Consider the following 12850-nt stretch of genomic DNA (forward strand, 5'->3'; position numbering starts at 1 on the left):
TTCCACAAATCCAATGACCCTGGCCATTCAACAACATTAACTGCTTGCAGTCCCTGCAAGAGGCCACCCTGCAGTAACCGCTTCCACACTATAACATACTCATGGATTGTATTTTGGCACAAGCAGCAGGGTCATACTGCTCATTAATATATCTCATTATCATACGTGGCGTTTCATTATGTGGTTACTTACTAGCTTACAACATGGCCAACCATGTTATTTCAGCAAACCACATCATGTTGCTTGGTTTGCTGAATAGCACACCCCCTGCTTGTTGCCGCTCATCATGCAGATTTGTTTACTACGATATGACGTTTTCTGAATCTGCTGCAGTGTGTTTTGCCATGTGCATATATTCCATTCATCTTTTTACTAGTACAGTACAAAAAACAGGTACTAATGATGATGAATTACAAGAATTTAACAACACTACAGTCCTAAATTTACAGCCAGCTTCAGAAAGAATAAGTCCACAGACTAACACATTTTTTTTCCTACAACTTTAACATTATATTTGTTTATGCATGTTTACATACTGCATGACTTTGGCTAGCATGTACAACATTCAACATGCATTCTACAGCTTTATCTGGACATTACACCATAAATTAAGCAACATATATACATTTAACTCATTGCTTAACACATACATTTAGTTAAATAAAACAATTAGGACATCCATGAGATGCAGAAATCAAGTCACATTGAAGACAGATGAGATGAATTTTATCTTAAAGCTTGAAAACCTTGAATTTAAATTTTATATTTATTAATCTCTACAAAAAACTGAGAATTAAAAAGCCCATAACAGTGGTAATGTTTACAACTTTTTGTTGACATTTACTTATCTGAATCCTTACTCTCAGATCAGTGCAGCAGGAATATATCCAATACCTTGTGTTCAGTGTATTTTTCCCACCTGTACTCTTTTTTTCCCCTAAACAGATGATCTGCAGTATATTTGATAACAGTACTAAAGTAAAATATACCAGAAGTTTGTTATATTTAGTGTGCTAGAGACTTGTGATACTACAAAATGAAAGATGGGACACAATATGGGTTACTAAGGACAGGACCAAAGAAAGTCACTATACTGTTTTCTTTACTTGCCGTTAAAAGCAGCTACAAATGGCAAAATATGCAGTTCTTTGGCTTGCTGGAAAGCTGTACTTTTAATTTGTTTGTATAATTTATTATAGTCTTTTAAAGCAAAGTTACACACTAAAGACAGAGAACACGTGCAATACCAAACCAAGATGGTAGGGAATTTAATATTAGACATACTAGGACAATAAAATACCAGAGGAGGTAACATGTCAAGAAGCATAAAAAGATGTTAGGAACAAACCTGTGCAATGCCATGGTAAAGTGCAGCCCTTGTTTTACTTTTTGTAGTGGTGCAGTTTGATTCCCTAACATTTAACCTTAGAAATATTCAAGTTGAGGTAACAATATATTATGTATTACAGAATGTGAGCTACCTAACAAAACTATGGAGAAAAACTGGAAAAGCACAGATGGGGAAAAATATCCAATGAATTAAACTAAGAGAACACAAATTGCAGTTTTCTTTTTTTTTTTTTTCTACAAATGGCATGTATAACACTAAAGAAAACTTGGAACTACTGCATCTTTGATATGAAGAAAACCTGTAGTTACAATGTGTGTACATATTGTTTATACAAGTGAAAGTTATTCTAGTTAGTTGTGCGACTTGTAGTAGCATACTTACTGTAGTAATGCCTTCCAAATATACCACTTAAACAGTTAAAAAGATTAACCTTCACTGAAGGAAGAAACAATGTAGTTGTTCATATAAATGAGATCTAGTTTTCTACTTCCAGTATGACATTCTTCAATACTGCACAGTACAGGCCACAGAATGACCAAAATGAAAACGTACAACAAAGAAGAGCAAAACAATTATGACTGGCCAACAACTCTCCCATATTAAGAGGCACAACAGATGCAGCATTTAGTTTTCGTACAAATGTACTTATTATATTGAAATGATACCCCGTAATTACCATTAACAGCAGATTACTGACTTCATTATTATAACTATTATTATTCAAGTGAGATGTAAAGGACAAAACCCTTTAAAAATGTTACACACCAAGTCTCTTGTTCACAGATACTGTGATTCAGGTTAGGAGACTGAGTATCTTTAAACTATTAAGCAAATTTTAAAAAACTATGCTAAAATAATCATATTAAAATCAATTAGGATTCTGTTTTAAACAGTAGTTCTGAAATGACCTGATTTTTTAAAATAATGCTTGCGCTGGATTATTAGTAAATGTACAGTTCGGGATTTTGTTCACCATCTACTGCTTTGATTGTAGCTAGTGGCAGTGTCTGATACTATACAAATGGTCTTTCATATTTTACTACAATTCAGATGCACACATCTGCTGAGAGAAAAAACGGATGGTGATTTGATTGTTTGCTGTATATGAATGCCAGTTTCCCCCATCTAATGATCCTTTACTATATGTTATGCAAACATACTGAAGAAGCCACAAATGCATCAATACAGTTTGTGCTACACATACATACCCATATTTAACAGTAATTTCATAACCTACAATTAACTTAACACCCTGTCTGTTGCAGTCCCTTTCAGAACACAGTAAGTTACATATGGATATGTAATGAAAAAAGCATTTTTTTTCAGTAATGCAATAACAAAAGTATTAAATACAATTATTTGTTTACTCTTGCTTTCAAAAGCTGTTTTTTTTTTGTGCTAAAATAGTTTTTAAAGCAACTGGTAATCAACTAAAGATAAAAGAAACAGTAGGGTGTGTCTGCATAGTGTGTAGTGAGTGTGCCTTGTGTGCTGTGCAGCCCAGTATATACAGATGTGTAACAGGTACATCTCTGTATCCCAACCCTATCCCCATGCTATGCAGAATACTGCCACTGGCCAAAATAAAGTTACTATGCAATTATTCTCAAATCAACCCAACATAAAACAGTGAGAACTGCCAGGCAAAGCCAAAATGCTCACATCAGCCATCTCACGCATCAAACATCCTGTTGTCTTCATGACTAACGTTTTCTTTTTTCTTCAATGAAATGAAATTCAGTCAAGATGATACAACTGGTGATACCAATCATGTAAGTAATCAAACTGAAGCACTTTCAAACACCCATCATGCTACATGCGTTTTTTTTTTTTTAAATGTCCACTTCTCTTCTGCTCTTGTTCAGCCAGACTCGGGTATTTCAGACTGTGAAGGCTCTGTTCTAGGGTTGCTTATTTTAATGCAGTCTCCTTCTCTGCACTCTGAATCAAAAGGTTACTTCTTCCCACGGTGCTGGTTGCACTTCTGATTACTTCCATCCACCTGAATTGGGGGGGGGGGGGGACAAAAACGATTAAATACATGATAGCAGTTCATCATATACTGGATGTTCAGAGAGATCCCCATTTACTACTGAATATTTCTAAAATGAAAATAGCAAATTCTGCTAAATGTTGATTTTCCCCTAAAATACTTAAACTTACTACAATAAGAGTTAATCATGCAAGGAAAGCATCATTTAATAATTATTCAACTGTTTGGATGGCTGAAGTCGCTTCTGTTTGGCTTTTTGTGAAATTCTGCATTTTCTTTCCTGTATTTGTTTCATGTTACATCTACTGCTTTGATTTGCAGGGGTAGATGACAAACACATTCCTAAGGAGGAAAAAAGTAATTAGGTGTTACAGCTACACAGCCAATGAACACTTGTAAACATGGGTGTTTAACAGTGACAGTGCTACACATACTGTTGTGTTAAACATGCCTGCAGTAATACATGTGAGGGCCTTGCTGTCCCATTCAATCTGATTCCTCTTGAAAGTCAGGTTACATACAATGCTTTTGTCTCATTGTATATTTTGGTAATCAGTGTCACAATTAAGCACATTAAATGCGATATGAACAAGAAATACAAAAATGCTTCTTTTGTTGTTCAGCTAAAGAGAGACTCTCACATTTAATTTTCCTTCTGACTCTCCATCTCTAAACAACTGTGATCCATAACTGCCAGTGGTCAGGAATGTGACAACTAATTAACTGTCAGTAGGTGCTAACGATGTAAATTTGCCCTATCAATCACAGATGACTAGCATCATACCTCATACAAACAGTGCAGCCTGGAGCTACACTTCTGAGTCCGAACAAAAAAGTGTTTTACCCTAAGCTTTTGTGTGTAAATTAATAAAGTTCTACCCACACATCAAGGCTTTACTTATTATAAATTACCTCTACTTTCCTTTAATCAAACTCCAAAACTGCCACATAGAAGGAAAACAATCATATCACTATCTTGATTTTCTGTTGATAATGAGTTTGCAGTCTTTCTACACAGCATTTTTTTTGGAAAACTAAGCATTATTTTCTTATGGTGATTGCTACATTTTTGTCTTTTATCTACAGTGCTTGGCAAGTCAATGAATTAAGGAAGGGAGAGATACTTCAAAGATACTAATTCATAGGTAAGTAATGGGCTAGCTGCCCTTGCAGGCCATTTTAAGTCTATCCATTTTTTTTCTTTTGGTGCCTGAGTTAGCCTATCACAATTAGTATTAGATTGGCTTTATCCATCCCATGGCCAGCAATTATGTATTACCCCAAGTGATAACTGGGCTCATACCATACAATTTCAGGGAATACATGCATAGGATAAAGCTTTTAGGAGCTTCCTCTGTCCATTAGTAGTATGGGAGCAGCTCTACGGTAAAATTTTTGTTTCCAATCCACTGTTCCAAGTTGCACTTGATTGTGAACAGGGACGAGCTTTGTGTAATGTGGATGGGGAGTCTGTTCCAGAGAAAAGATAAACATGTCCTTCCAAATTGTTATGATGACATTATGGAATAGGTATAAATCCATAGACTTAGAGTATTTCTGATGCCATCTGACTTGCTGATATGCAGTAAATTACTTAGCATTAGGTTGGAGAAAGCCTTGTATGCAAGACAAAGGTCATCTCTTACCAGTTTATATGATACAGAGTATAATGACAGAACTTTGAGTACGGTATCTATGTGGGCATTCTAGTTGTTGCATGTATCTGGACAGATACTAGGCAAAGGGGGTGTTATATGCAATGACTGGCCTAATGAAAGCTGAGTAAAGGGGAGCAATGACATTTCTTGATCTAGACATAATTCCTTTGTTTATAAGCTGTGCAATACAGAAGGACTGCTTCATGACAATAGACACATGTTGGTCGAACGTTAGTTCTAGGTAGTGTGCAAATAGTCTGTTAATTGTGCTAAAGCAAGGACAGGGCAAATGTGGCAACTGCCCCATGCACCAACATGTAAGGGTGCTGAGCAATGAAAAAAAAAGTTTGACAGATTACAAACTGTCATTAAGAAATTGTAACTGTGATCCTTTAATAACATGAAAACTGCCTGTCAATCCCCTTTCTTACTAAATAGGGCCAGTAGATAGTTTACAGTGTCATTAAGCAATCACAGCGGAGGCTGTTTATTGGGGGAACTAAAAGTGCATGCTATCCAGTATACAAAATTTTCCTGCAACAGCTCTGTCTGTCAGAGTGCAACAGCAGCCTGCTCAGCATGAGAAACAGAGTAATCGCAGGTATCAGATTTCCCACTCTTCAATAAGTTGTAACTTATGACTGTAACTCTGAATTTGAAAAAAAAAACAAGCAACTCAGCTAACTCTTTCATGCCTAACATTCAAATACTCAAACTGTGGTGGAGAGATGGCCACTGCTAAAAGCCAAAAAAGAAAAGTAATCAAAAAGGCCGGCTAATGCTGACATTCAAGAAGTAGGAAGTTGCAACACTGTTTTCGTAAGCCAAGAGATACAACGAGAGAGAGAGTCACAGTAAATTATCCCTTCAACACAGCTCTCTCCCTCTCTGTTCAATAGAATGACAACAGGGAGACAAAAGCCCTAAGCGTAGAACAAAAATCATACAGTATGGTAGCCACACATCAGCCCATTTTGGTGTATAACAACTTTATTAGCCCATGATGGGGTATAACAAATTATAAAATATCCATTTTACAGTGATTCAGGGGCATTAGTATTGCACAAATATTCAAGATATTGTGAAAAACTTTTTTCAGTCTTTGGTGCATAAATCCTTTAGGGAGTTTTAGGAATCTAAGATGACACTCCTCTGAAGAACACATACAGATCTATGTTGAAGACATTACCTTAGACAGTTAAAGATATTCCAGGATCCATCAGCCATGCAGCCTCTAAAAGAAACATATTCAGCTGAGTACACAGGGAGTACTCTTAGGATGGATCTATAAAAGGTCCACCTAGGTCAGTGCTCTATTTCAGTTAACAAACAAATAACTAAATACATGGCCAAATGTATAATGGGGAATAAGAAACATATGGAATATAACAAAACAAGGATCTACTATAAGGGAACAAAAAGGCAAGCTGAAGGCATATATAATGTATGCCTGAACTGACATGACAAAAATGCTGAATAAAAGGGGAAAAGTAAGGAACAGCAGCATGTAGCAATTTTTTTTCTTTTTTTGGAAAGGGAGTCAAAGTAAGGTAAACAAGACTATGAGAAAGTTAGCCACATTCAATATTCGAGATGAAGGGTTGCCAATATCTGCCGAATACCAGAGAAACTTGCTTCCTTATTTGTTGTTTGAATCTCTGGAAACTGAGACATTAACAATGTAAAAGAATATCTACAATAGACACCGTGGACTTTCAAACCACCAGTACTCATCACTGTCAAACATCTTACCAATAAGTAAGACAGTAGCCAGAATTGGTACCAAACAGCTTCTTAAAATGTTTCATATTAACAGTAAGAAAGTACATTTTGCAAAATGAGAAATGAAGCGATGGGATAGGGAACACCTCTCTCTCCTCAGTGATTTAATGTTACAGTGAATACCTTACACAGAAGAACCCAGCTGTTTTTTTTATTTTTAACCTACGTCTGTCCATGACATATGCTATATAAAATACAGTCTATGTATCAGTGTCATCTTGGTGAGATTTTGTGAAAAACAGGGTTCACCTTGTGAAGGTACTCACCAAGACTTGAGGGTAAATTAAATTCCAGCAATAATACTCTCCTTTGCTCGCTGATTTGTCATCTTTCCATTTAGACCCCTATGACTGGTGGCAAACAGGAATGGAAATCAGAGCAGCAGTAGATAAAAATCAGGCAGCAAATGAATGTACCAAAAAGCAAAAGAAAGAATATAAACGTGAATTTAAACCAAAATATGAAAGGTTAATATTGGTGGCCCAAGATAGTGGACTACGTCCATGTTGGTTTCCAAAAGTCCACTGACTGTGTGGGAGAAACAGACAAATGTAAGATTTGTAAAACAGAACTGAAAACAGTTGCACATCTGGTTGTGATATACTAATGGCAGAAGGACTGTATACTGAAAGGCATAATAATGCGGCAAGACTGTTGCATTGTGGATTGTGCAAATATTATAATATTGAATTAGCTGAAAAACATTGGAAACACAGCCACAAAGCATTATAGAAAATGATGAAGTTTATATTACATGGGATCACCTATTACCAACAGTTCAAAAAATAGATGCGAGAGAACCAGATATAGTACTCCATGAAAAGATGACAAAAGTAGCATTGAGCACTGAAATTGCTACACCCGGTGACTACAGTATCTTACGTACAGACACACACAAAGTCATAAAATACCAGGATTTTCAGGCAAAAACAAGGGCAATGTGGAAAGAGGATACCCATACAATTCCAATAGTAGTAGGAGCACAGGGTTTTATAAAAAAATTTACAATCGTACTCAGATATGTAAAGGATACATGCAATTCCGTATGAAATGTAGGAGGAGTCAATACTGGGCATATTGCGGGTGCTGCAAAGAGCACTTCTGGCTAACATCAAAGACTGAGGATATATTTATATACTACAAAGATACTTAAGATGAGAGACAAAAATATAAGAAATGGAAAAGAGGTCAAACTATCACTTTGAAAACTAAAATAAACAAGCTGGACAGACAAGTTAACCACAGTGTGAGACAAGATCAAGAAAAAATTGAAGAAAATGTATACAAACATACTGAGCATAACAGATCATTTTACAGATACATAAGCTATAGGAGTAAAGACATACAAATTGATAAAATATCTGTAGATTCTAGAATTTATTCTCAAACAAAATAAATTATAAACAGGTTTAAAAAAATCTTATGTAAAGCAGTTTAGCTCCACAATGAGGATGACAAACTGTACAAGTAACCTCCAGGTAACTTCAGATACTGCCATTAAATTAGATTATATTGAAAAAGAACTATACAAATTGAACCCAAACAAAGCAGAGGATAGAGAGAGAATTAGTAACAACAAGAACACTTTACTGTGAAGTTACAGTGCCATATTTGTTATTCCCGGGTCATTTAAGTATAAACATTATGAAATACTGTCCATATTTCATTAATAAATAAAAAAAGGAGTGATATACTGTCTTCTTAAGTGGACATATGCATGCAGGGGTGTTAAGAGAAAAATTATACTAAACACACAAATAAAAATGACATAATAAGAAATGTAATTGTTTACTTGGTGCACACTGTGTTTACATTAACATTATTCTAATGGTGAAATTAATATCTTCTAATCAGCAGATTGTATACAAGGAAGCAAGGTGTCATCTGCAAACTGACAGGGTATGGTAGGCATCTATAGTTAAACCATTCAGTGAGATGTACTGGTTTCAGCACTGAAGACTGTCATACTGACATTAATAAATCAAAAACGGGTACAATGCTGTCATGTTAGGGGACTTATGAGAGTTGGAGAGGAGCCAGTTTTTGTTAGCAAAACAGGAGGAAACTTTAAGATACATTTCAATGGAAGCAACTGCCTTCTGCCACAGCTAATTGCCAGCTGTCACTGTCTGCTTTTTTTAGTTCCTAGCATAAGACCTGATCTTATCAGAGCATAGGGGTGCTTAACAAGCTTTTTAAAGCACTCCTATGCACTAAGATCTTGATTTGTGCTTGGATTGTGCTTAATTATTTATGCACTGCAAACCTATCAATCACCTTCAGAGGAGAGAAGAGATGGGGTTCCTCTGTCTTTTCTTCTTTGAAGTATAGATCTTTGTAGGTAACTTCAAACACTCATTCAACCATCCTAAAATATGACATTGATAACTCTTCACCATCATCAAACCTTGACTGGATACTTCAGCAAAAAGATCTTTAGGCATGGATTTGTGGTCAAAAACATGAGAATGATATGTAAGAGCAGGTTACTTTGTGAAAAGTAGCAGAAGCCTATTAAAATATTTTATCAGTATTTGTCCATTATGAAACATTTACAGTCCTCAACTTCCTTGACAAGCATTATTATACCATGACCCCCCTTTAATATTCCAAAACGTGCACGCTGATTGGTCAGCGTGCACGTTGTAAATAGACTTATACTAATGGAAAAAGGTCTGGTCGCCCGGACATTTTCCATAAGTACAAGTCTTTTTTTTAAAACACTGTCTCGCTATGTTAAAGGAGTTTAACATAGCGAGACAGGTTTAAAAAAAGCAACGGATATTCTCCGTTGCTTATTTTAAAGCTATCTCGCTATGTTAAACACATTTAACATAGTGAAACAGTAAAAAGCAACGGAGATCTTGCTTTCTCCATTGCTTTTGCCCACAACTCTGATGTACTGTGTAGACATATGCATACGCAGTACATCAGAACTGCCGCAGAATACCAGACAGCTGCGGAAGGGCAGCAAGGAGGCATTATACAATGCCATTATTTAAGAAAATTAATTATTTTTTTTCTTAAATAATGTCATTGTATAATAGCAATAACCCACTTCTGGGTGTGGGTAATGCTGGATTTACCCACGGTTGGCTTTGTTTGGTCCCTCGGGCTTCGGCCTCGTGACCAAACCACGCCAACCATGGGTAAAATCCAGCATTAACCACACCCAGGCGTGAGTTACTGCTATATTATCTCCTTTGCTTCAAAGGAAGGCACCAAACAAGATACTAACAACTGTGCTTCTTCTAGTATGTATTTTAGAAGCACTAGTATTGGAAGACACTATTTAGATATAGTTTTTGCTGGCTCTATATCCCTGGGTTTCCTTCAAAGATGTACTCATCAACTACCTGAAGCAGGTTTGTCACTGCCAAACTCTAAGGGCCTAGAGTAATTTTTTTTCTTACGTGCATCTCAAGCCCTTTCCAGAAGGATTTTTTTTTCATCTTTATTTTTCCCCTAATGGTTTGCTTTAAGAGATGTATTTCTATTCATTTTTTTCTCAAGCAAGTATAAACAATTCACTACAGCCTTAGTATGTGATAGTTGTGTGGCTTGTTGGAATCTGGCACAAATTTCAAGTTTATCAACATTAGGTCAGGGCCTAGCTAAAATAAGCACTGTATATGGAAGTCATTGGGTACTACTCACTACCCACAAACACACTTTTCACTACAACTTCCTTCAATAAAGAAAACTTTTTCAAAGAACTAAAAACAAACTAAATCATAAGCTACCATGCAGTAATTATTCTAAAATAACTGGAACTAATGTTTCTTAGAAAATGGGGTGAAGAACAAAAGAATCTGGATGGGGCAGAGCCTAGATGGCCAACTGCGAGCAGTGAATTTTGAGAGCTCCATAAACTAGTATAATAACATAGGAACATTTTATTATTTCCAAGTTTAAAACATCAGAAATCTATAGATAAACTACTAAATTACATAAATATAAATTTTGGTGGAGATATACAAAAATGTTCCTGTCAAGTAACTTGGAAATATATTGAGTCACTGAATATGAACAACTCAAGATGTTCTCATCCAGATGCTGCTTTGAAAAAAGAACTGTAATGGATGACATCTACCTTACAGGAACTATCTTTGAAGATGGATGGCTTTAAAAATGACTTGGAAAACCTCAAATTAAATTCTCAAAAACAGACTGATACTCTTAAGGAACTATTACAGCATCACCATACAAAAATAAATATAGAGACATCTCTAAATGACATTGAAGGGAAACTCAAAGAGAAAGAATTCCAAAAAGAATTTCTGCTTAAACAGAATACATGGCTGCTTAACAAAACAGATGACTTAGAAAACAGGGAAGGGGAAACATAAGGACCTTTGGTCTGCCTGAAAACACTGAAGGAGAAGACATTATTTCATCCTTAACCTGGATTCCTGAATTTTTAGAATTGAAAGAGGGACTTTCATTTAGAATTGAAGGGCACATAGAGCACTGAGGAAACCTGCTTCTAACTCAACAAATACTCCACCTAGATCCATAGTTAGAACATTTCCTTCATTTCTGGACAAGGAACTAATATTAAAATCTGCTTGGAGAAAATCACCCTTAAAATACAATCAAAGCCTGATAAGGTTTGACAATGATTATTCTTCCAGAATATTAGAACAAAGGAAAAAAGTCTGGCCAACAATAAAACTGTTGAAACAAAACAACATTAAAGCACAGCCGGCCTTTCCAGCCAAAACAAAAATACTTTTTGCCAATGAGATGAGAACCTTTAATGACCTAGAACAAGCTACCATATTCATCAAAAACAACAACATAGTGTCTATCCTAGAAGAAATGGAATGGATGAGCCCTACTCTTAAAAGAATAAAAGAAACAAATCATTGGACTAATGCTAGAAAGAAGAAACAAAAAAATTGAGTCCAAGACAGCTGTCCCAAAAAATAACTCTTACAGCTACATCTCTCAAAGTATCAACTGATATGGTGCATCACTTGTCATCTGCTTTTATTTTAAAAAAGGAGGGTTTCTTAAACAAGTGAGAAACAGTAATGGTTTATTCAGAATGTTCAAACAGTTGAATAATTCTTCACAAAGGTAGGTCAAGATGGGTTATTATTTACATTATATATAAGCCAAACAAAGCAACATATAATACAAACATAGAAGTTTCTGCCCCCCTACTTGAACTCGATGAATACTTATTTTGTTCATTTTTCATTGATTTTACTTATAATAATTTAGGTAATTAACTAATTTAAGAAGGTACCATTCATCAGAGTTCAGATTCAAATGTAACAAATTAACATCATATGTAATAGCAGTAACAGTAGAATGTGTGTGTGTCTTTCAGCTTTTCCCGGTTAGGGGTCGCCACAGCGGAAGTCCGGTCCGCTAATGACTGGTAGTTGATTTTTACGTGCCGAGTTACCAGCCCTGACGCACAACCTTCAACAAAGGTACACCCATTCACGCATGTCTCCATGCAGAAGACACTGTAGCTGAGAATCGAACCGGACAGCGTCTTACTATGAGGCGACAACGCTACCGCAGCACCACCACCGCGGATTGTTTTGGAAAAAAAATGTGGTCATGGAGACTAATGCCTTCTTCAGTTAAAGTATGACTTAGAAATGTCATGTATATCCTGGTTAAATAATAGTAGCTAGCTCTTAGTACAAATGTCATCATTACTCTGTCTAAATATAGTTAATATCAATTATGACAGATATCACAGCTATGAGTGCTGTTTGATCAATCCTGATATGGTGTGCGTGGATGCAGCTGTGTCTGGCAGCTAGTACAAATGTCATTATTATTCTGTCTGAACATAGTTAATATCAATTATGGTAGGTATCAGCGCTTCAAGTGCTGTTTGATCAGTCCTGATATGGTGTGCGTGGATGCAGTTGTCTGGCAGCTAGTACAAATGTCATTATTATTCTGTCTAAACATAGTTAATATCAATTATTGCAGGTAGCAAAGCTTCGAGTGCTGTTTGATAAAGCCTGACGTGTGTGTGTGTGGATGCAGCTGTCTGGCAGCTGTTGTATGTTGCCGTTCTCGTCTCTGGGAAGCTGT

The 12850-nt window shown here is 36.0% G+C and overlaps 1 protein-coding gene across 1 annotated transcript in view; it reads right to left on the minus strand.

The window, feature by feature from the left end:
* Window positions 1-743: 743 nt before the first annotated feature.
* Window positions 744-12850, minus strand: part of LOC122801240 (FERM, ARHGEF and pleckstrin domain-containing protein 2-like) — a 963231-nt gene continuing 951124 nt past the window's right edge. Inside the window, exon 16 of the mRNA XM_044070791.1 lies at window positions 744-3353. Coding sequence (XP_043926726.1) covers window positions 3263-3353 — 91 coding nt within the window. The 3' untranslated portion in view covers window positions 744-3262. The remainder of the gene's footprint in view (window positions 3354-12850) is intronic.

The sequence above is a fragment of the Protopterus annectens genome, chromosome 4.part1 (assembly GCF_019279795.1).
Source record: "Protopterus annectens isolate FY-2018-M chromosome 4.part1, PAN1.0, whole genome shotgun sequence".
Classification (NCBI taxonomy): Eukaryota; Metazoa; Chordata; order Ceratodontiformes; family Protopteridae; genus Protopterus; species Protopterus annectens.